Source organism: Neoarius graeffei, chromosome 9 (assembly GCF_027579695.1).
Source record: "Neoarius graeffei isolate fNeoGra1 chromosome 9, fNeoGra1.pri, whole genome shotgun sequence".
Taxonomy (NCBI): domain Eukaryota; kingdom Metazoa; phylum Chordata; class Actinopteri; order Siluriformes; family Ariidae; genus Neoarius; species Neoarius graeffei.
This window is the reverse complement of record NC_083577.1, coordinates 42,095,567-42,120,555: the sequence shown is the minus strand read 5'-3', so window position 1 is coordinate 42,120,555 and position 24,989 is coordinate 42,095,567. Positions and strand designations below refer to the sequence as shown.

General features: G+C 40.3%; 1 protein-coding gene across 5 annotated transcripts in view; it reads right to left on the bottom strand.

Annotated features, from left to right (window-relative positions):
* The window catches only part of nalcn (sodium leak channel, non-selective), a 214,278-nt gene that overhangs the window by 23,344 nt on the left and 165,945 nt on the right, over nt 1–24,989 (bottom strand). For 4 of the 5 annotated variants that reach the window (XM_060929521.1, XM_060929523.1, XM_060929522.1 and 1 more), the window contains 18 exons: nt 24,737–24,838; nt 24,167–24,236; nt 22,705–22,796; nt 22,174–22,296; nt 22,007–22,063; nt 20,483–20,603; nt 19,847–19,978; nt 19,116–19,283; nt 17,374–17,478; nt 17,169–17,275; nt 12,706–12,826; nt 12,521–12,619; nt 10,934–11,027; nt 4,732–4,838; nt 4,576–4,650; nt 4,039–4,158; nt 3,035–3,103; nt 2,783–2,931 (listed from right to left, as the gene is read on the bottom strand). In XM_060929521.1, the coding sequence (XP_060785504.1) occupies nt 2,783–2,931; nt 3,035–3,103; nt 4,039–4,158; nt 4,576–4,650; nt 4,732–4,838; nt 10,934–11,027; nt 12,521–12,619; nt 12,706–12,826; nt 17,169–17,275; nt 17,374–17,478; nt 19,116–19,283; nt 19,847–19,978; nt 20,483–20,603; nt 22,007–22,063; nt 22,174–22,296; nt 22,705–22,796; nt 24,167–24,236; nt 24,737–24,838 (1,911 nt within the window). The remainder of the gene's footprint in view (nt 1–2,782; nt 2,932–3,034; nt 3,104–4,038; nt 4,159–4,575; nt 4,651–4,731; nt 4,839–10,933; nt 11,028–12,520; nt 12,620–12,705; nt 12,827–17,168; nt 17,276–17,373; nt 17,479–19,115; nt 19,284–19,846; nt 19,979–20,482; nt 20,604–22,006; nt 22,064–22,173; nt 22,297–22,704; nt 22,797–24,166; nt 24,237–24,736; nt 24,839–24,989) is intronic. The other variant, XM_060929524.1, reaches the window with a different exon arrangement.

The following is a 24,989-nucleotide window of genomic DNA, read 5'->3' as shown; positions in this document are numbered from 1 at the left end:
TTTTATTTACTTATCAGAGATATACTTAATAAAGTTATACATAAGTATACTTGGCTTATACGGAAAAGTACATAGAAAAGTCTAAGTATATTAAGCTAATACTTAAACTTTTGATCAAGATATACTTAACAAAAGTGTAATAAAGTACAACCCCGATTCCAAAAAAGTTGGGACAAAGTACAAATTGTAAATAAAAATGGAATGCAATAATTTACAAATCTCAAAAACTGATATTGTATTCACAATAGAACATAGACAACATATCAAATGTCGAAAGTGAGACATTTTGAAATTTCATGCCAAATATTGGCTCATTTGAAATTTCATGACAGCAACACATCTCAAAAAAGTTGGGACGGGGCAATAAGAGGCTGGAAAAGTTAAAGGTGCAAAAAAGGAACAGCTGGAGGACCAAATTACAACTCATTAGGTCAATTGGCAATAGGTCATTAACATGACTGGGTATAAAAAGAGCATCTTGGAGTGGCAGCGGCTCTCAGAAGTAAAGATGGGAAGAGGATCACCAATCCCCCTAATTCTGCGCCGACAAATAGTGGAGCAATATCAGGAAGGAGTTCGACAGTGTAAAATTGCAAAGAATTTGAACATATCATCATCTACAGTACATAATATCATCAAAAGATTCAGAGAATCTGGAAGAATCTCTGTGCGTAAGGGTCAAGGCCGGAAAACCATACTGGGTGCCCGTGATCTTCGGGCCCTTAGACGGCACTGCATCACATACAGGCATGCTTCTGTATTGGAAATCACAAAATGGGCTCAGAAATATTTCCAGAGAACATTATCTGTGAACACAATTCACCGTGCCATCCACCATTGCCAGCTAAAACTCTATAGTTCAAAGAAGAAGCCGTATCTAAACATGATCCAGAAGCGCAGACGTCTTCTCTGGGCCAAGGCTCATTTAAAATGGACTGTGGCAAAGTGGAAAACTGTTCTGTGGTCAGACGAATCAAAATTTGAAGTTTTTTATGGAAATCAGTGTCATTTGGACTAAAGAGGAGAAGGACGACCCAAGTTGTTATCAGCGCTCAGTTCAGAAGCCTGCATCTCTGATGGTCTGGGGTTGCATTAGTGCGTGTGGCATGGGCAGCTTACACATCTGGAAAGACATCATCAATGCTGAAAGGTATATCCAGGTTCTAGAGCAACATATGCTCCCATCCAGACGACGTCTCTTTCAGGGAAGACCTTGCATTTTCCAACATGACAATGCCAAACCACATACTGCATCAATTACAGCATCATGGCTGCGTAGAAGAAGGGTCCGGGTACTGAACTGGCCAGCCTGCAGTCCAGATCTTTCACCCATAGAAAACATTTGGCGCATCATAAAACGGAAGATACGACAAAAAAGACCTAAGACAGTTGAGCAACTAGAATCCTACATTAGACAAGAATGGGTTAACATTCCTCTCCCTAAACTTGAGCAACTTGTCTCCTCAGTCCCCAGATGTTAACAGACTGTTGTAAAGAGAAAAGGGGATGTCTCACAGTGGGAAACATGGCCTTGTCCCAACTTTTTTGAGATGTGTTGTCATGAAATTTAAAATCACCTAATTTTTCTCTTTAAATGATACATTTTCTCAGTTTAAACATTTGATATGTCATCTATGTTCTATTCTGAATAAAATATGGAATTTTGAAACTTCCACATCATTGCATTTCGTTTTTATTTACAATTTGTACTTTGTCCCAACTTTTTTGGAATCGGGGTTGTATTAAAATATCTGTGCTTTATGTTTAAGTGTACTTGCCCTGTAGTTGTGCTTTAGCATTGTTGACTCTTAGGTACGTCTGTGGTTCCATACAAGTTTATTTTTTATTTCTCCTGAGTGGGATAATTTTAAAAAATTATTTATTTATTTTTCTTTAGAGCTTGAAAGTCAATTTCAGTTGTCATTGCCATGATTTTATACTTTGGCATTTAATACAATGTTACTTTAAATTTTGATTTTTAAAGAAAATGAATATGTTCTTAATCCTGAGTATCTGTTGTTATTTTGTGAATTCTTACCTTTATAACTTCATTGTAACTTAAGGTACAAAAACACTTAAGTTGTCTACTGGTAGTGTGCATGAGGTAAGGGTCAGGGCTAGAAAACTAATAGTATACCTAGAAGGGTAATTGCAGTATACTTCAAAACTAAAAAGTGGACTAGATGTATATAACCAGTAACTAATAGTATATTTCCAATATGCTATAAAGTATACTTTTATAAACTAAAAAGTAGACTACAAGTGTGTAACGAGTAAATCAGTAGTATATTTCCAGTATACTACAAAGTATACTTTAGTAAACTAAAAAGTGGACTAGAAGTATAAAACAAGTAAACTCATAGTATATTTCCAGTATACTACAAAGTATGCTTTTGTAAACTAAAGAGTGGACTACAAGTAGAGACCTAGTAAACTATTAGAATATAAGTTTACTTGTGGTATACTTGCAGTACAAAATAAAAAATACTAGTTGTATACTCAGAGTTTACTTCTCTTAGACTTAAAGTATACTTTTTATAAACTAAAAGTGGGCCAATTTAGTCCCAAGAAGTATTCGATTAGTTTACTTACAAGTATACTGTAAGTACATTGATATCAGTATACTTGGTACACAAAAGTATACTTAAGGAAATATACTTTAACTTTACTTAAGTATACTTAATAAAATTAACTTGAAGTATACTTCTTTTTGATAAGGGTAAAGTGTTACAAATCTCACAAAAAAGCATGCTGAGACTGCCGAACATCGCCTCCACAGTACCTGTTAATGTTCTCTCCGTATTTGACAGTGCCAAAGAGCACCACTCCGGCAAAGGCGTAACAAAGGAGCAGCAAGAACATGCCCACTATGATGAAGAAGCTCTTGTACATGCTCACCACCACTGTCAGCAGAAGCATCTTCAGAGTCACCTACACGCATGCACACACACACACTTTGTTTTGTACTGTTAAAAGATCATTTGACAAAATTACTACTTCGCATTGAAGATAACTTTGAACAAATTTTACTCACATGTTTTCCACATATGGTGAAAAACCTGAGCACTATTACACAAGTGCCCATCATGTAGGTATAAGCATTCTGAGGAAGCAGATAACACAAATGTAATCTTTTTACAGCAAGGATTTACTTTGATTCATATTTGGACTCAAGATCAGAATAGTATAACACGTATGAACTCTCGTATAATCTTGAAACGTTTCATCCAGTTGGTTGAGTACTAATCTTAAAAAAAGTTCTTATTATATACAACTGAAGAAATTTTTACTTACTTATGACATTTCGATGTCTTTCTTAGCTGACATCTTGATCACATCTAACGCTTGGCGTCTCTGGCCACCGCCGGATGATGTGACAGAGAGCTCTGTATTAGCTCTCTGTCACAATTGAGGTTCAGAACTCAGAACCTTTTTTGCTGTGAGGTGACAGTACCTTTAAACCCAAGCATTATGCTTTTATACTTTTGAAAGGTCACGTGCACCGTCGGGGCGGCACGGTGGTGTAGTGGTTAGCGCTGTCGCCTCACAGCAAGAAGGTCCTGGGTTCGAGCCCCGTGGCCGGCGAGGGCCTTTCTGTGCGGAGTTTGCATGTTCTCCCCGTGTCTGCGTGGGTTTCCTCCGGGTGCTCCGGTTTCCCCCACAGTCCAAAGACATGCAGGTTAGGTTAACTGGTGACTCTAAATTGACCGTAGGTGTGAATGTGAGTGTGAATGGTTGTCTGTGTCTATGTGTCAGCCCTGTGATGACTTGGCGACTTGTCCAGGGTGTACCCCGCCTTTCGCCCGTAGTCAGCTGGGATAGGCTCCAGCTTGCCTGCGACCCTGTAGAAGGATAAAGCGGCTAGAGATAATGAGATGAGATGAGACGTGCACCGTCCAGCGGGGGCCAGAGACGCCAAGTGTCAGATGTGATCAAGATGTCAGCTAAGAAAGACATTGAAACGTCATAAGTAAAAATTTCTTCAATTGTGTATAATAAGAACTTTAAGATTGCACGAACTCCTTTTTTTATTTTTACCAATAAAGAAAAGTGCAGAATGATCCATATGACTCCGAGCGACGTAACCAGCAGGTCATATCTGTTCCTTCTGCTCTGCCAGTAACCAGCCGGTGACATGGCTATCAGCTTCATAGTCACCTGTTAGCACAAAGCAGCCATTGCTGAAAATGTTTGGGTATTGCAAATTCACCCTTACCAATTAAGCCTAGGTCACAACCGGACGTACCGGACGATTTTTTGGCTGTGCAATTTTTGGCGTTTCCCAAATCGCTGCGTTTTTTTTTTGTTCGTGGAGAAAGACGCATGTTGGCCGTAAGTTTGTCTTGCAACCTGAAAAAAACGTAAGCGCCCGTAGAGTTTGTTTGACATGACAAAGAACCTCTGCGGCCGGTCTGCGGCCAGTCTACGGCTCGAAAATCAGCACATCACACGCGCACCCTCCGTGCGTTTCTTGCGATTTTTGCACGTAGACCGACCGTAGGAGCACGTACGGCTGGTTGTGACCAAGGCATTACTCACACAGACTTTGTCGTATAACCCAAAAGTAAAATCTACCTCTAGGACGAAGATGAAGGTGAAAACTACAGACATGGTTGCCAGGGGAAAAGTCACTGGGTCATCCACATCCCACTGAAATGCACACCAGAAAAATGACAGTGAATACCTAAAGTGAACTGAAGGCTGATAAGCAGTCAGAAGACAATCTCTTACCTTAACTGACAGTAGAACAGACTGGGCTAAGACCAGCACTGCTATGCCTCGCTTGAAGAAAGGGTGCTGTGTGATGTCATACATCTTGGCACGGAGGCCACCATTTTCTAAAAAGGGAAAAGAGGACTGAAACTTACATACTGATGTCCAAGCATAAAACACATATAGAAGAAAGGGATGGTTGAAAGGGAATATTCTTGTCACTAAGAGTCCATGACCTCGGTCCAAAAGTTGTCATATTCTACCCAGGGAAAGTTACACATATTCAGAGATGAGTTTTGCCAAAGTCAATTTTATGAACTCCTCATTCAGATTATGCAGATTATGCCCAGGTCAGACAGCAGAAAGACGCATGCTGCGATCTGCAATCGGTCGGGTGACGATTGACCGCAGGTGGATGCAGGTGTTTTGCGTCAAATCCTTCGTTGCAGTCAGACATATTGCAAGACCCAGAGTTTTTAAGCTGAATCTTGTCACGAGCCAGCCAGGAACATCTAGGTCCTGATCCGATCTTTCACCCCATTCCCCGGTTTCCTCCGAGCTTTCTCCATGCTGCAGCCAGCACACCTGTCTCTCATCAGCTCATCCACAACTCTGCATTATACCACTCGGATTTTCATTCAGTGTGGGATTGTCTTCGCCTCGGGATATGGTTTTTCCCCCCTAGTTTTTGTATTCTATTATTTTGTTACTTTGCTGCGCGCTGTGGAGTATTTCGCTCTTCTGTGGATATCTTTTATTGGGACTGTGAGCACATTGTTTTCCTGACGCGGAAGTGCTTTGAACGTTTGAACTTCTGAACTGTGTTCTTTGAACTGAGAGCTCTTTCCCATTGCAGGGCTGTGTTTCTGGACACTATCATGCCTTTTTCAACCTGCGATTGGTCGCTCAAGCGTTGCACGACCTCTACATGCGTCAACCTGCTATTTGCACCGATTGGAAGCGAATTGCAGCTGAAATGCAAACAGATCGTGATCCACTTGCATCAATCTGCCTCGACTAAAGACCCTCTGCAACACTCTGCCATTATCTGCATCATCGTGCGTCGACGCAAGACCAGTCTTGCATGTACCTGCGATTTTGTTATCGCAGGTAGATGCAAGTAGTTGAAAACTAGTTGCAGCCTGCCATCTGACCTGGGCAGTACCAAATGCAAATCGTGGTTCAGTCCTCTGAGCTTGCCAGAAATGGGGTTTCACAATATCTACACCCCTACCTTTAAATCCAAGCATTATGCGTCTATAAGAAAGAAAGAAAGAAAGAAAGAAAGAAAGAAAGAAAGAAAGAAAGAAAGAAAGAAAGAAAGAAAGAAAGACTAACAGAAAATGTACTCTGAAGAAGAAAATACCATTTTTTTCTTTGCTCTGAAACATTTACAGTGGTGCTTGAAAGTTTGTAAACCCTTTAGAATTTTCTTTATTTCTGCATAAATAAACTAACCTGGGTTAGGGTTAGGTAAGGGCTATTGGAAAACATCATCAGATTTTCACACAAGTCCTAAAAGTAGTTAAAGAGAACCCAGTTAAACAAATGAGACAAAAATATTGTACTTGGCCATTTATTTATTGAGGAAAATGATCCAATATTACATATCTGTGAGTGGCAAAAGTATGTGAACCTCTAGGATTAGCAGTTAATTTGAAGGTGAAATTAGAGTCAGGTGTTTTCAATCAATGGGATGACAATCAGGTGTGAGTGGGCACCCTTTTTTATTTAAAGAACAGGGATTTATCAAAGTTTGAGCTTCACAACACATGTTTGTGAAAGTGTATCATGGCATGAGCAAAGTAGATTTGCTGAGGAGGACCTCAGAAAAAGCGTTGTTGATGCTCATCAGGCTGGAAAAGGTTACAAAACCATCTCTAAAGAGTTTGGACTCCACCAATCCACAGTCAGACAGATTGTGTACAAATGGAGGAAATTCAAGACCATTGTTACCCTCCCCAGGAGTGGTCAACCAACAAAGATCACTCCAAGAGTGAGGTGTGTAATAGTCGGTGAGGTCACAAAGGACCCCAGGGGAACTTCTAAGCAACTGAAAGCCTCTCTCACATTGGCTAATGTTAATGTTCATGAGTCCACCATCAGGAGAACACTGAACAACAATGGTGTGCATGGCAGGGTTGCAAGGAGAAAGCCACTGCTCTCCAAAAAGAACATTGCTGCTCATCTGCAGTTTGCTAAAGATCACGTGGACAAGCCAGAAGGCTACTGGAAAAAATGTTTTGTGGACAGATGAGACCAAAATAAAACTTTTGCTTTAAATGAGAAGTGTTATGTTTGGAGAAAGGAAAACACTGCATTCCAGCACAAGAACCTTATCCCATCTGTGAAACATGGTGGTGGCAGCATCATGGTTTGGGCCTGTTTTGCTGCATCTGGGCCAGGACGGCTTGCCATCATTGATGGAACAATGAATTCTGAATTATACCAGCAAATTCTAAAGGAAAATGTCAGGACATCTATCCATGAACTGAATCTCAAGAAAAGGTGGGTCATGCAGCAAGACAACGACCCTAAGCACACAAGTCGTTCTACCAAAGAATGGTTAAAGAAGAATAAAATGAATGTTTTGGAATGGCCAAGTCAAAGTCCTGACCTTAATCCCATAGAAATGTTGTGGAAGGACCTGAAGCGAGCAGTTCATGTGGGGAAACCCACCAACATCCCAGAGTTGAAGCTGTTCTGTACGGAGGAATGGGCTAAAATTCCTCCAAGCCGGTGTGCAGGACTGATCAACAGTTACCGGAAACGTTTAGCTGCAGTTATTGCTGCACAAGGGGGTCACACCAGATCCTGAAAGCAAGGGTTCACATACTTTTGCCACTCACAGTTATGTAATATTGGATCATTTTCCTCAATAAATAAATGACCAAGTATAATATTTTTGTTTCACTTGTTTGACTGGGTTCTTTTTATCTATTTTTAGGACTTGTGTGAAAATCTGTTGATGTTTTAGGTCATATTTATGCAGAAATATAGAAAATTCTAAAGGGTTCACAAACTTTCAAGCACCACTGTAACAGTTATTCCACCAAATTGAGTCGTACATGAACTCATAGCTCATGAGGTGCTTAGCATGGAGTTGGTTATAAGCCATGTACGATGAGATTGTGTGGAATAACTGTTTTATTCTATCCACATTCACCGGATTGTGAAAAACAGAACATTTTTATATTTAGCAAATTTGAGAAATAAAAACTTTATACAAAACGTCAGGAAATCATTTCCGCTTAGAATGTCAACAAACCGGTGAAATGACAGTAGCAATTTGTGAAAAATGCTATAAAAATAATTCTTGAAAATTAAAAAAAAAACAACAATCCGTTCTTACCATCAAATACTTTTATTCCATATTTTGCTGCTTTTTTGTATTTTGGGGGGTTCTTGTTTTCGAGTAGAGTTTTTATTTCATCCTCGGTTGGTTGAACAACACACGCCGCCATTTTGTTTTTCTCTACTCACTGTATATGAGCTGATAGCCTAGTAGTAGAGTAGCCAATCAGAGCATGCAATTGCTCATCTTCAGTGAATGTGGACAGAATAAAGTACGATGTAATATATAAGCAAGAGACAATTGTAAAACAAAAATTTTATACTAATATGATGATTTTGAATGAGAAGATGGCAAGCATTCAGCAGCTTATAAAATAGTACTTGATCCAGCACATTTAATTATTTTGCATCACATTTATTTTAATATTGTGCTCTGACAGTTACTCATGCACACAATTTAATGAAGATACTAAAACAAGGGCAAGAAATCATTAATGTGTATGTGAAATATCATATATCCATAAACAGCTGCATAACTCATCTCTGAATACATGTAACTTTCCATACATACATTTACAACTGGCCTCAAATTGTATTCCCATTTTTTTTTTTTTTTTACAGCCCAAACATAAATTTCAGCATGACATATTGTGGATAAATCAAACTGTCAGAGAATGGCAGCTGAATACTCTACTTATGTACACAATTCTGCTATTAAATTCTCACTTAGAATTGAAAACTCAACCATGAATATGACCCTATGTGATTAACGATGCAAACATCATATCAGAGAATATCAGAGAAGCCAAATAATGCTATGAGTGCCAGATAATTAAAAGTTATTCCATGAAATCGAGCTGCACATGAGCTGATAGCTGACGAGGCGTGTAGCCATGTATGACAAGATTGAGTAGAATAACTGTTTTATTTTATCCACATTCACTGGATTTTGAGAAACAGCATTTTTATTTTTTGCAAATTCAATAAATAAAAAAAAACTTTATACAAAATGTCTGGCAAAATCATTGAAAAATGTTATAATAATAATAATAATAATAATAATAATAATAATAATTACCGAAAAATAAAAACGATATGTTCTTGCCATCAAATACTTTCATTCCATATTTTGTTGCCTTTTTTTTGTGGGGTGGGGGGCATTCTTCTTCTTCTTCTTTAGGTTTTTTTGGCGGTTGGCAAACCAACTTAAGCATGCATTACCACCACCGACTGGGCTGGAGTGTGGAACAGGCAATGGGGGGGGGAGGGGGGGGGGGGGGGGCTATATTCTTTTAGTTATTTCTGTTCCTTTTAAATACTTGATAATTTTTGGGGTTTTGTTTTTCAGTAGAGTTTTTATTTCGTCCTTGGTTGGTTCAGCAACATGCTCCACCATTTTGTTTTTCTCTACTCATGGTATATGAGCTGATATCCTAGTAGTAGAGTAGCCAATCAGAGCGCACGACTACTCATATCCAGTGAATGCGGATAGAATAATACACTATTATATGTCCAACTGAATTATTAACACCTTACCTTGACCATAAGAGAATGTTACAAACAGCTCATTCCATGAGCTCACATTTGTTTTGAAATGTACTGTCATTTGTTACATCCAGAGTTTCAGTACATAAGGAAATATGGTGTACAGAGAGTTCATTACAAGTCATAAGTCAATAGGTAAGGAAGCCAGACACACAACGTGCACGAGCTTGAACAGAGAACTGACATGGTTCATGTCATTAGTGCGAGGGTATTGATTTATTTTTTTTCCCCTGGTCTCCAGTGGCATGCTAACTTGCGCTGAGAAAAATGTATTCTATTCCCACTGCTGCCTTCAGCTCTTACCAGAGCTCAGACTCCTATGCATCCATCCATCCATTTTCTATGCTGCTTATCTGTCATCGTCATGGGGGAAGGTGGAGCCAGTCCTAGCTGACTTTGTGCAAGGGGTATACCTTGGGCAGGTCACCAATCTATCTCACGGCTCATACATAGACCATTCACAGAATAGAATATACAGAATAGAACGACCATTCATCTCTGTATTAGCTCTCTCTCATACCTGAGGTTCAGAACTCAAAACCTTTTTTGCTGAGGTGACAGTACTAACTACTGCACCACTATGCCACCCCTCAGACTTCTAATCTTATCTAAAACCCAACTATTTACTAGAACTACATATATAAAAGAAATAAAGTAATTAAAGAAACAAAGAAAAAAGGCCATGGCAGTGGTTTAAGTGTCTGCTACATTGCTGTGTCTTTAAAAAGAATGAAAGAATACCCTATATTTCCATCCATTAACAGATAGAGTCATAGGGTTGGAAGGAAAACAAACCTATTACATTAAAGAAAATAAAGAGCACCACTAGTGACAGCTTTCACAGATTTGCATGTTTGTGGACACCGCTGTTTATTTGTGCGTGCTGGTTTACCATGTCAACATCTCCAGCTTCAGCTCTGGCCCCCCCCTTTTTTGATCATGCTGCCTTCAGTCAAAACTCGATACTTAACCATGCACCACTGTGCAGAGGCATTGCTGAGTGCATCTTAATAACAGCGAGCCTGCAAACAGCTCCCCTATCAATCAGTACACGCAGTGTGAGGAGACACGGCAGGATTTGCACACTCGGCTCTCTAAAGTACACTGGGCCCATGGGCATGCATGCTGCATCTTCTTCACTGAAGGTAAATGGGATTTTTCTCTCTCATTGTGTAATTGCCTTGGGGGCGTGCCCTCAGGTAGGTGAGATGAGTGCTCAACTTTATTTATTAATCTGAGGAGAGCTGATTAAGCACTCTAGCACTCTCAGTGAGAGCCTGGGGATGACTCATTAGTGGTGAAGAAAGCAAGAGAGAGAAAGAGAGAGAGAGAGAGAGAGAGAGAGAGAGAGAGAGAGAGAGAGAGAGAGAGAGAGAGAGACCTGGACGTGGGGGAAGGTGCAGTGGCTGAGCAATCTTTAGCCTGCTCTTCAGATCTTCCCATCTCCTCTGGTCCACTGTCAGCAGAGCTGTACCCTGAACAGATGCACAGAACAGAACCAGAACGTCAAGGATGCAGTTGCTCATCTGGCCTGCCATCAAAACAACCATGACAACCAAAACATCAAACAGAGCTGAAATGTGACCGTGTGAGAGAGGACCAACCTCCACGACAAACTGTTTACAACAGGAAAATCGACAAAAGAAAAAATTTTGTTCCCCAAGGGAAGCTCGACCCAAAACATCGATCAGAACTGAATTTGTATGATAAATGAGAGAGAAGATACAATTCTAGTCAGAAGAAAATGTGTTAAGTTGACCTAATTACTAATTTGTTAGCAAAAAATTTGACAATACAATGATCGAGTTTTGGCGGCACGGTGGTGTAGTGGTTAGCGCTGTCGCCTCACAGCAAGAAGGTCCGGGTTCGAGCCCCGTGGCCGGCGAGGGCCTTTCTGTGCGGAGTTTGCATGTTCTCCCCGTGTCCGCGTGGGTTTCCTCCGGGTGCTCCGGTTTCCCCCACAGTCCAAAGACATGCAGGTTAGGTTAACTGGTGACTCCAAATTGACCGTAGGTGTGAATGTGAGTGTGAATGGTTGTCTGTGTCTATGTGTCAGGCCTGTGATGACCTGGTGACTTGTCCAGGGTGTACCCCGCCTTTCGCCCGTAGTCAGCTGGGATAGACTCCAGCTTGCCTGTGACCCTGTAGAACAGGATAAAGCGGCTAGAGATGATGAGATGAGATGAGATGATCGAGTTTTGTGCAGAAGGTCTAGTTCTTTCAAATAAAACAATCAGAACTCAAATCCATTGAGCACTGAGGGAGGAGACACGATTGAACTGAAAATAAACAAAAGTGTAAACAAAGTTGGAAACAAATTATTGACAACAACAAAATCAACAAACAAATGAGCGAGTTTTGTTCCCCGAGGGAAGGTCTACCCAAAACTGAAATCTGGTGAGAACCGCGAGAGGAGATACAATTCTAATGAGAAGTCCGAAAACTCGTTAAGGCAACCTAATTAGCAGTTCGTTAGCAAAAATTTGACAATACAATGACCAAGTGTTGTGCAGAATGACTAGTTCTTTCAAACAAAACAATCAGAACTGAAATTCATTGAGAACTGAAGGAGGAGACATGATTTAACTGAAAATAAACAAAGTTGTAAACAAATTGTTTCCGACAGGAAAATCAACAAACAAATGTTCAGGTTATGTGCGGAGTGATGAGTTCTTTCAAACAAAACAATCGGAACGGCCATCCGTGCAGAACTGATGGAGAAGATATGATTTAACTGAATTGTGGACAATGGACAGACAACGGACGCCACGCCATGGCAACAGATCATCAACATTATGGCCAAATGAGCTAAATATACACCTGAACCAACCCCCCACACAAACATGTCCAGAACACACACACACACACACACACACACACACACACACACACACACACACACACACACACACACACACACAAATCCATTTAAAGCCTTTTCACATGGTAGGTTATGATCATAGCTTACCTTGTTTTCATTAAAGTTAGCTATTACAACCCCCACAAACAACGTGAGGCCAATCATACAGCCCAGGAACACGAAAACATGGATGTAAATGCCATGGGTCTGCAAAAAGAGATAAACGCATCATCACTCAGTGTATGCTTCAAATAAATGTAATGCCCAGTCCTAATGTTTGGATAGAAACCTACTGGATCCACTCTGTGTATGATCACATCTCTGACCTCCACCCATCCCTTCAGAGACAAGACCTCAAAGAGAGCTAGCATGGCATTGCCAACATTGTCAAAGTTGAAGTTGCGAGGGTTTGCCCTGGAAACACAGATAATTGGGAATTGGTTAAAGGTGAACACAAGCCGGAGTTGAAATTTCAGGAATGCAGAAAGATGTGACATAGTGCAAATCCCAGACTCATGAGTGCACTGAAGGCAAAAACATCACTGGTAAAGCTTTCTGGATAATATCTCATAACTATTTATTTTATAATGGGCTGATATTTTTGTGCTGGCTGTTTTAAAACATTTGTCTAAACAAAAGCCTAAAATTAACAAAGAAGGACAGGAGAAATGTCTAGAAATGAAAGCAATTTAGAAATGAGAACCTGACGAACAATATTGGATCAATATCGCATTAATAATAGTCACTTTATTACTTAACGCCATCACTGTGTATTCATATCTTCTGATGTTAAGTAGTAGTAGTAGTAATCCATTTAAAGCCTTTTTACATGGTAGGTCATAATCATAGCTTACCTTGTTTTCATTAAAGTCAGCTATTACAACCCCTGTAAGGATCATTACCTTGTCGCAGGTCAGGGGGCTTGCATGTCTCAATAACCCTGAGAGCTATGCCAGCAGGAGACTAATCTCCCAGTAGGGCCACCCAAACCGGATTGGTCCAAGGGTAGAGGCCAGACTAAAAATGATCCAAACCCAGTGACCAGACTAGGACAACCATCCTACTCCTGGTCCCACACCCTCTGAGCATCATGAAGTCTGTAATTTATCATTATTGTGCAATGTGACTCAAACCAGATGCATTATAACTGTACTGCGTTTGCTTTAGAGGATGCAGTAAAAATTATGAGCAAATCACCAGCATGATGTAAAAAGGATAAGATCCACAAGTGTTTGAAAAGTAAATTCCACCAATTACACTGTATACAGGATGTGTTAAAGGTTATGTCACACTCTGTGTAACGTCAAATGTTAAATCCGATTGAATAGAAGGTTACAAGTTCAAATGTTAGAGGTAAAAGTATGTGTTGAACACACTGTAATTTATACATTATATTATATATTATATGCACAGGCGGCACAGTGGTGTAGTGGTTAGCGCTGTCGCCTCACAGCAAGAAGGTCCGGGTTCGAGCCCAGTGGCCCGCGAGGGCCTTTCTGTATGGAGTTTGCATGTTCTCCCCGTGTCCGCATGGGTTTCCTCCGGGTGCTCTGGTTTCCCCCACAGTCCAAAGACATGCAGGTTAGGTTAACTGGTGACTCTAAATTGAGCGTAGGTGTGAATGTGAGTGTGAATGGTTGTCTGTGTCTATGTGTCAGCCCTGTGATGACCTGGCGATTTGTCCAGGGTGTACCCCGCCTTTCGCCCGTAGTCAGCTGGGATAGGCTCCAGCTTGCCTGCGACCCTGTAGAACAGGATAAAGCGGCTAGAGATGATGAGATGAGATTATATGCACATGAGTGTTTAACTGGGAAATACGCCACTTGTATTTTTCATACAAGCTACATCCAGGACATGGAGAACCAAAACCATGACATAAATCTCTATATGTCACTCATGAGAAAATCGATGAATTGTTTTGATAAATATGGGTACTTTTTGTTTGTGAATGTGTCTATATAATAAAAAGAAAATCACATGCTGGCTTGAAGATAAAGTGGTGCTTGAAAGTTTGTGAGCCCTTTAGAATTTTCTATATTTCTGCATAAATATGACCTAAAACATCATCAGATTTTCACACAAGTCCTAAAAGTAGATAAAGAGAACCCAGTTAAACAAATGAGATAAAAATATTATACTTGGTCATTTATTTATTGAGGAAAATGATCCAATATTACATATCTGTGAGTGGCAAAAGTATGTGAACCTCTAGGATTAGCAGTTAATTTGAAGGTGAAATTAGAGTCAGGTGTTTTCAATCAATGGGATGACAATCAGGTGTGAGCGGGCACCCTGTTTTATTTAAAGAACAGGGATCTATCAAAGTCTGATCTTCACAACACATGTTTGTGGAAGTGTATCATGGCACGAACAAAGGAGATTTCTGAGTACCTCAGAAAAAGCGTTGTTGATGCTTATCAGGCTGGAAAAGGTTACAAAACCATCTCTAAAGAGTTTGGACTCCACCAATCCACAGTCAGACAGATTGTGTACAAATGGAGGAAATTCAAGACCATTGTTACCCTCCCCAGGAGTGGTCGACCAACAAAGATCACTCCAAGAGCAAGGCGTGTAATAGTCGGTGAGGTCACAAAGGACCCCAGGGTAACTTCTAAGCAACTGAAGGCCTCTCTCACATTGGCTAATGTTAATGTTCATGAGTCCACCATCAGGAGAACACTGAACAACAATGGTGTGCATGGCAGGTTGCAAGGAGAAAGCCACTGCTCTCCAAAAAGAACATTGCTGCTCGTCTGCAGTTTGCTAAAGATCACGTGGACAAGCCAGAAGGCTATTGGAAAAATGTTTTTTGGATGGATGAGACCAAAATAGAACTTTTGCTTTAAATGAGAAGCGTTATGTTTGGAGAAAGGTAAACACTGCATTCCAGCATAAGAACCTTATCCCATCTGTGAAACATGGTGGTGGTAGGATCATGGTTTGGGCCCATTTTGCTGCATCTGGGCCAGGACGGCTTGCCATCATTGATGAAACAATGAATTCTGAATTATACCAGCAAATTCTAAAGGAAAATGTGAGGACATCTGTCCATGAACTGAATCTCAAGAGAAGGTGGTTCATGCAGCAAGACAACGACCCTAAGCACACAAGTCGTTCTACCAAAGAATGGTTAAAGAAGAATAAAGTTAATGTTTTGGAATGGCCAAGTCAAAGTCCTGACCTTAATCCCATAGAAATGCTGTGGAAGGACCTGAAGCGAGCAGTTCATGTGAGGAAACCCACCAACATCCCAGAGTTGAAGCTGTTCTGTACGGAGGAATGGGCTAAAATTCCTCCAAGCCGGTGTGCAGGACTGATCAACAGTTACCGCAAACGTTTAGCTGCAGTTATTGCTGCACAAGGGGGTCACACCAGATCCTGAAAGCAAAGGTTCACAAACTTTTGCCACTCACAGATATGTAATATTGGATCATTTTCCTCAATAAATAAATTACCATGTATCATATTTTTGTCTCATTTGTTTGACTGGGTTCTCTTTATCTACTTTTAGGACTTGTGTGAAAATCTGATGATGTTTTAGGTCATATTTATGCAGAAATATAGAAAATTCTAAAGGGTTCACAAACTTCCAAGCACCACTGTATGATGTTTATCTTCTTGTGTTGGAAAACTTGCATTTTTCATACGAGATACATCGCAGATCCCTTCCTCTCTTCCCCATATCTTATTCTTTTTATATTTGTATATGTAAATATTTAATTTATTTTAATTTATCTAGAAGTTTTTCTCTATTTCTTTTCTATGTTTATCTGTAATGATGCTGCTGGAATCTTAATTTCCCTGAGGGAACCCTCCCAAAGGGATCAATAAAGTTTTATCTAATCTAATCTAATCTAATCTAATCTAATCTAATCTAATCTAATGATATTGAATGAGTCAAATACAAGTTCAGTATCATGCTAGCTGAATGGAATATATCGGATATACCAGGAAAAAAGGCCAGCCAATATTATTATTATTATTATTATTATTATTATTATCCATTCCTTTCGGGTGTTCAACGCGTCTTTCTCTTTCAAAATTCCCTCAAAATCTTCCGTATTTAATGAAGCAAACCTGTCGGCCATGTTTGTTTACAAATTGTCACAGTCACTTGCTAGCATGGAAGTTTTACGTCTCTGACACGTGATGTCATGTTGTCTTGACAACGTGCAATATCATAAATCATATTCAACTCTCATTCTCCATTGGGTAGAGTGATGTAATACACATAGGATCAGTGATATGTTAACAATATTGCATGCTATCAAATCAAGTGAATGAAACCTGCTAGAAGGGAATAGAACACGTTTCTGGATATGTCTATATAATATAAAGAACATTACACGGTGACGTGAAGATATGAAGTTTATCTTCTCCTGTTGAAAATATTTTCACTTGTTTGCTTTGCTCACTCGTGAATATGTTCACAACTCAAAGATAAACTGGATATCTTTGCGCAACCATGTAATATCCTTTATATCTATCACATTACAGGCTAAAATATCTTATCCAGTTTTAGATGCCAAAATATGACATGCTCAGCATCCATCATGTGGGCTCTAGCTGTAACATTACTCAATGGGGTATCACAGCTCGACTCCTCACTCCACACACTCCTTGAGTGGTAGTTCATCCATGTGCAATCTGTTACTCTCCTCACCCCCTAAAACATCATGGCTTCATGGTTTTGAATAATATCTTTTGTAACAATACACCAAACATAGCAATATCAAATTTTTCTGTAGGTCATTACCATACTCTGGGAACCCAAAAGCCAGGTTTCCTCTCTCCTTCTCGAAGCTTTAGGTTGAGGTTTTTAGAGATGCTCACATTGATTCTGAAAATGCCATGGCAGTCTTTCTGCAAGGGTTTACAAAGCCAAAGGAAACATTTCAGTCCAAGGCAGTGCATTAATAAGGTATTAACAGCGTTATAAGGAATAATGCATTCGGTCCTACCTCTTCAGTTACATGAGGATCATTACATTTAGCAAGCTTCCCAGCAAAGAGCTGTACACCGAAGCTTGCAAATACCAGCATTAATGTCAGGAGAAGAATAGACACCTGTGTGAACAGAAGAAAAACTATATTTCGGATGATATTCCCACAGAATAGGTGTACACTGAATGCCAAACAGGCACATCTGGACAGGTTTTAGCAAAGACATCTGCCTGTACAGGCACAGTGGTGTAGTGGTTAGCACAGTTGCCTCACAGCAAGAAGGTTCCGGGTTCGAACCCAGCGGCCAGCGAGGGCCTTTCTGTGCGTAGTTTGCATGTTCTCCCTGTGTCTGCGTGGGTTTCCTCTGGGTGCTCCGGTTTCCCCCACAGTCCAAAGACATGCAGTTAGATTGACATGGGGCGGCCTTGGGCTGAGGTGCCCTTGAGCAAGGTACCTGACCCCTGACTGCTCCCTGGGCGCTGTGTGTGGCTGCCACACTGCTCTGGGTGTGTGTGTGCATGTGTTCACTGCTTCAGATGGGTTAAATGCAGAGGATGAATTTCACAGTGCTTGAAGTGTGCATGTGACAAATAAAGGTTTCTTCTTCTAGTTCAGAGCAAGTGAACAACAGGTAACAACCTCTAGCCTGGCAAGCCAGACTAAATGTGAATATTTAGTCTGGCCTCGCTCGTAGACATTTCCGAAGGGGGTGGGAGGAACAACCTGCTGTCTTTCAAACGGTCTCTGTGCGTATAGGCCAACGCTCTGACCAATCAGCGCAACAGTGACTGTGACGTAGTCAGAGCGACAGAAAGCAGTGGGGGAGGCCTTGAAATAAATAATTTTTCAAAATGCGTATTAATTAATAAACAGGTTCTAGATATTAAGAAGTTTGGAGATAATGACCACAAGTTTGGAGTCTGTACCACATACACATTTTTTTCCAAGTGTTTTTCAAGGGTTTGCTTAAACTGCTTTTGAGAGTTTTTATTTAGTGGTGTTTGGTGAAATAATTTCCCTTAAATTTAAAATAACGGGAAAATAAGAAACAATCAAAAAGTAATGTTTCAAAGCTGTTTATTAATTCTTCGTACTGCACAAACTAGCCCCATCCTTTTGGCTACGAGCGGAGCCAGCTGGTAGATCAGACTTTTGCCATAGCCGGTCGGCAAAACAGCGAAAACGTCGTTCTTGAAAAGGAATGAGCGGAGAGCCTCTTCCTGCTCATGTTTCAACGAAAACTCCAAGTCTAATTCTTCTAAAACTGATTCCAAAGCGGAGTCAAACGCGCGCTGTTCACTAGCCGTAGCCATCTTTCCTGCTGTGCTTTCTCCAGCGTCGCGCAGCTTTGTCGTCACTCCTGCAAAAGCCCGCCCAAAGAATCCAAACAAAAACCTTGCGTTGTGATTGGTGGGCACGATTTGATGCCCGGGGTGTTTTTGTTTATATGGTGCGAGGCTAGACCCACTCGCTAAGCAAAAATATTTTTGGCCGCTAGGCGGGTGGGTCTAGTTTACTAGGCTAAACAACCTCAGTAATATCTGATTTCATAAAATGTGTACTAAAGAGCTGGTTAAATCAATTAGGTCATTACATCTGGTTTATTGTATTATAAGTCAAGCAATTTTCAGATGTGAATTTTGGCATTGATGTGTATGACTTAATCCAAGCACCAGTGACTACACTATTTTGAATTGAGCAACCTTTTGTAGATGGAGGCAACCTTTTGTAGATAGGTATGACTAAGCAGCTGCACTCACCAGGAAGATTTCTTTGAATCCTTTGAGGACCTCACGCACCACCTTCCTCATCTGAGGCACCAGTTTAAAGATGCGCAAAGGACGAAGGCAGCGCAGCATCATCAGAAGCTGAGCACCTGATTCTGGAGGCACATCTGTTGGCAGCCAGCACAGGAAGATCAGACTGACCTATGGAGGGAGAAAGAGACGGCGATTAAGACACCAGGAAAGGAAAACAGAATTTAAAGTTATCCAGCAGAGTGTCTAGCGTGATTAAATGAATTGATTAATTAATGGCTTCAAAAAAGAGCCAATTCTACTGAACATCAAGAACCAGAACATCTCTCATTAAAACTATCCACCTGATGATACTCTGTGCAATGAATATGAACCATCTTACTTTTACACCCTTGAAAATGTAAAGAACTACAGAACTGCTGGAACATGAGACTGTCTGGATGTCTTACCGTATACACATGTACTGTAATCTACATGTAATGATGATTGCACAAATAAGTTCACGTATTTTAATGAATAACACTGAAGTCAAAGTACGCAGGAAGTAATTTATACATTTTATTTACTAATTTATAATTTATGTTACAAATACATTCAGTTAATATTATATTTATAATCATCTTTAAGAGATAATCTGACTCATCAGGGAAGCCTGTACTCAGAGAGGACTCGAGCTTTCCCATGAATTATCAAAAAGCTGAGCTGTGGTAAGAGGAAGATAAACAGAGCCATACTAAATAGATGAAAATATCCATGACTCCACCAAAGTCTCGGATGACTGCAGTTGGGGTGAAGAACAGACCGTCTGCCATGATTTTCAGGGTCAGCTCAATGCTCATGAAAATGACAAACACGTACTCGGCTATCTGTGGAGAGGAAAGAGACGTCCAAGGCAGCGCATTTCAACTCGGTTAACATTCCCGGAATGAAAATTTAGCTGGTATACAGGATCTATGAAAGAAATCAGCCTTACTGCTCAAGAGGTCACTCTGCTAAAAGCAGTAGTATCTATAATGTCTGATTTAAGCTCTCTTAAAATCAGCTATGTTAGGCTAAATACAGGAGCTTTAGCACTATCGAAAGTGCTGTGTTTAAAAAAAAAAAAAGCTGTTTTAAAATACTAAAGGCTCCCAAATCCATGAAAATGGTTTGCCTCAGCTCTGTATCTGTCTTGATATTGAGAGGTTGTGCCAATCTGGGACAATGATGAGTTGAAACTCATTTCACGATGAGCCAAATCAGTGGTAAATGTTTGGTTAAGTCAGTGGGAAAGGCCATCAAACTTTTTTTGTAGTCACTATTCAATTTAAAATAATGACCAAAGACAAAAACAAGGCATTTATTTCATAATAACTGCCTTGGGTTAATACCTGTAGAGTTGGTACATGCATGACCCTGGTGAATGGAGACTCAAACATCATGGAGATGCAAGAGCAGATGGTAACCACGATCATGACCCAGTCCAGATATGTAACCAAGCCCAGCAGATCACTGAAGAGAGCATTCACACACACACACACACACACACACACACACACACACACACACACACACACACAAGGTTTACACAAAATATATTCAAGTCATTCAGTTAACAATAAATCTTAGCAAACTGCACTGAAAAGTGATGTGGTTTTATGCAACCTTTTCTGTTTCCTTATATGACTGAAAGACCTTACAGAATTATTCCAGGACACTGTATTTGCAAAATTAACCCATAACATCAACTGATAAATTTCTCTATTTAAGTTCCCAAAAAAGTCATAAGAATTTTTCCCAGTCTCAGGCCCCTCAAACATATGACTATTACTAAGGTGCTGTTGTTGTTGTTATTATTATTATTATTATTATTATTATTACTAAGGTGCCATTACTAAGGATATCAGCTCATATACTGTGAGTACAGAAAAACAAAATGGTGGAGCGTGTTGCTGAACCAACCAAGGATGAAATAAAAACGCTATTCGAAAACAAAACCCCAAAAAATAGAAAAAAGAAACAAAATATGGAATGAAAGTATTTGATGGTAAGAACATATCTTTTTAAAAAAATTTTAAGAATTATTATTATTATTGCATTTTTCACAAATTGCTACTGTCATTTTGCCAGTTTGTTTGCATTCTAAGCAGAAATTATTTTGCCGGACAATTTGTATAAAGTTGTTATTTATCAAATTTGGAAAAAAAATAAAATAAAATGCTCTGTTTCTCAAAATCCAGTGAATGTGAATATAATAAAACAGTTATTCCACTCAATTTAAAATAATGACCAAAGACAAAAACAAGGCATTTATTTCATAATAACTGCCTTGGGTTAATACCTGTAGAGTTGGTACATGCATGACCCTGGTGAATGGAGACTCAAACATCATGGAGATGCAAGAGCAGATATATATATATATATATATATATATCATCTCATTATCTCTAGCTGCTTTATCCTTCTACAGGGTCGCAGGCAAGCTGGAGCCTATCCCAGCTGACTACGGGCGAAAGGCGGGGTACACCCTGGACAAGTCGCCAGGTCATCACAGGGCTGACACATAGACACAGACAACCATTCACACTCACATTCACACCTACGGTCAATTTAGAGTCACCAGTTAACCTAACCTGCATGTCTTTGGACTGTGGGGGAAACCGGAGCACCCGGAGGAAACCCACGCGGACACGGGGAGAACATGCAAACTCCACACAGAAAGGCCCTCGCCGGCCCCGGGGCTCGAACCCAGGACCTTCTTGCTGTGAGGCGACAGCGCTAACCACTACACCACCGTGCCGCCCATATATATATATATATATATATATATATATATACACACTGTACATACACACACATTTTTACAGCTATCATAAACAATTGCTGTCACAGAGCATTTAATGTTTACAACTTACTATAACTGATGATATTTTGTGCTCTTCACTGCACCTGTTACAGGATCTGTTTTCAAGCTGCTCATCAAAAAACAAAATCATAAACACTTTAACAATCATGCATTTTGAGTCAATCATCAAAGTGAATAAACATGAAGTAGCTGCTTTGTACTGATTGTAAATCGTACGCGTTGAAGCGAGCCCGCACGACCATTCTGCAGAAGTTTCTGAAGCGATGTTCTCTCCCCACTATGAAGAGCGGCTTGTCGAAATATGGATGATTCTCTCTCAGCTCCTCTTCTTGCACCTTTCTGGTAAGGAAAAAGTCCGCATACAAAAACAGTCAATCATTTCAAAAGCTAGGTGCCTAGGGAATGTGCTACACATCCTGTTTCTTATTATCAAGGGACAGAATGGCTGCTGAACATTGGGTGCTGAGGCCATGTGGGAATGGTTGAGAAGCTCATGTATAAGTGCTATGCTGAGTCAAGCAGTGTGCTCTCTTTAGTGAGTGTAAGCAGCTGAGTCCCAGGAGACAAGCTAGCTGAATACTGCTGAGCATGAGTTTAAATATTCCTCTCTTCCTTCAAGCTAGTACAGCGTAGTGTATAGAGTACCTGGGTAATACACCCGGTTGTTGCACCTATTTTTCATAATATAAAAAGTATAGCAGCAAGTAAAGTATGACTCATGATCATCATCCAAGGGCCCTGATTTACCGTTTCATCTCAGCCTGTTCCTTCTTCTCCTGGATCATCTTGATCTCGCTGTCTTCTCTCTGAGCATTACGGTAGCGTACAGTGCTTGAATGCTGCACAGAGAAAAAAACGCATTCCACTTCTAACAAATATCTCCATCTTGCTGTCACATATCAGGGTGCCTGAGTGACAGAGAGTGTGTACAGTGTCTTGCAAAAGTATTCATCCCCCTTTGTGTTTGTCCTGTTTTGTCACATTACAAGCTGGAATTAAAATGGATTTTTGGAGGGTTAGCACCATTTGATTTACACAACATGCCTACCACTTTAAAGGTGAAAACTGTTGTTTTATTGTGACACAAACAATAATTAAGATGAAAAAAAAAAAACAGAAATCTGGAGTGTGCATAGGTATTCACCCCCAAAGTCAATACTTTCCAGAATTGCCCTGTATGTCATGCCATCCATCTTTCCTTCAGTCCTGACCAGCTTTCCTGCCCCTGTAGATTAAAAATATCCCCACAGCATGATGCTGCCACCACCATGCTTCACTGTAGGAATGGTGTTCTCAGGGTGATGGGTTTGCGTCACACATGGCATTTCCCATGATGGCCAAAAAGATCAATTTTAGTCTCATTTGAGCAGAGAATCTTCTTCCATGTGTTTGGAGAGTTTGCCACATACTGTTGGGCAAACTACAAACGTGTTTTCTTAAGCAATGGCTTTTTTCTGGCCACTCTTCCATAAAGTCTTACTCTGTGGGGTGTACAGCTTAAAGTGGTCCTCTGGACAGATACTCCCATCTCTGCTGTGGATCTTTGCAGCTCCTTCAGTGTTATCTTTGGTGCATCTCTGATTAATGCCCTCCCAGCCTGGTCTGTGAGTTTTGGTGGGCGGCCTTCTCTTGTCAGATTTGTAGTGGTGCCATATTCTTCCCATTTTGCTATAATGGATTTAATGGAGCTCCCTGGGATATTCAAAGTTTGGGATATTTTTTTATGACCCAACCCTGATCTATACTTCTCCACAACTTTGTCTCTGACCTGTTTGGAGGCTCCTTGGTTTTCATGTTGTTTGCTTAGTAGTGTAGCAGAGTCAGGGTCCTTCCAGAACAGGTTGATTTATACAGACATCATGTGACAGATCACGTGACACTTTGATTGCACACAGGTGGATCTTAATCAACTAATTATGTGACTTATGAAGTGAATTGGTTGGACCAGCTCTTATTTAGGGGTTTCATACAAAGGGGGTGAATACTTATGCACACTCCAGATTTCAGGTTTTTTTTTTTCATCTTAATTATTGTTTGTGTCACAATAAAAGAACAATTTGCACCTTTAAAGTGGTAGGCATGTTGTGTAAATCAAATGGTGCTAACCCTCCAAAAATCCATTTTAATTCCAGCTTGTAATGCAACAAAACAGGACAAACACCAAGGGGGATGAATATTTTTGCAAGACACTGTATGTGTGTGTACGTACGTCCTGAGTGAGCGTCTCTAGAGATTTGCCTCTGCTGATTCTCTGACTGGTGGAACCGTGTCTGAGAGACCTGGGCAAGCACATCATCATCATCATCTCATTCAAACAAACACAAGCCACTGTAATCTGTGTTATTTCTTTTATTTTTCCACATCAGCACAACATATAGAGGAAAAACTATTCCATGAGCAAAGAAAGGCTCCAAGACAGATTAGTCATTTAAATGTGTATCATATTTTGGCTACTTATTGGAGTCTTACGAAAACCCAGAACAGATGTGGAGGAAAAAACAAACGGAGAAAAAAGATTTACTTTTGTGAGACCTTGCAAAACGTAATCTTAAGAAGTACATCTTTTTTGTCTCAGTGTTGTTGTTTTTTTTCCTACATGTCCCTTCCGAGGCTTCGTAGAGTCCAATTCCACCACTAAAAAAAATAATTTAAAACCCCTGTGGCTCACCAGTTTGACAACCAAGGTTCTCGATGAATACGTACCCACAGCATATACTGAAATACTGTGTTTCGTACTATATGAGCTGACCATGTGAGTTTGTGTGCGTGTTGATCAGACCTGCGCTCCTGGCGAATATGATGCTGAACACTAAGGATGGAGCGCTCTTTGGTCGGCTGGCCCTCAAAAGAGCCGCTCAGCATGCGCTGTCTGGTGCAGGCTCTGCAATCATAATCCAATCAACAGCTTCAGTAAACACACTTTTCACAAATATAGTATGACAAACCATGACACGTGCATTAATTACCTCCACCAAAGAGGTCAAGTTTTCGGTGCGGTTTGTTTGACTAAGTCGGATTGTGCAAAACGCAGC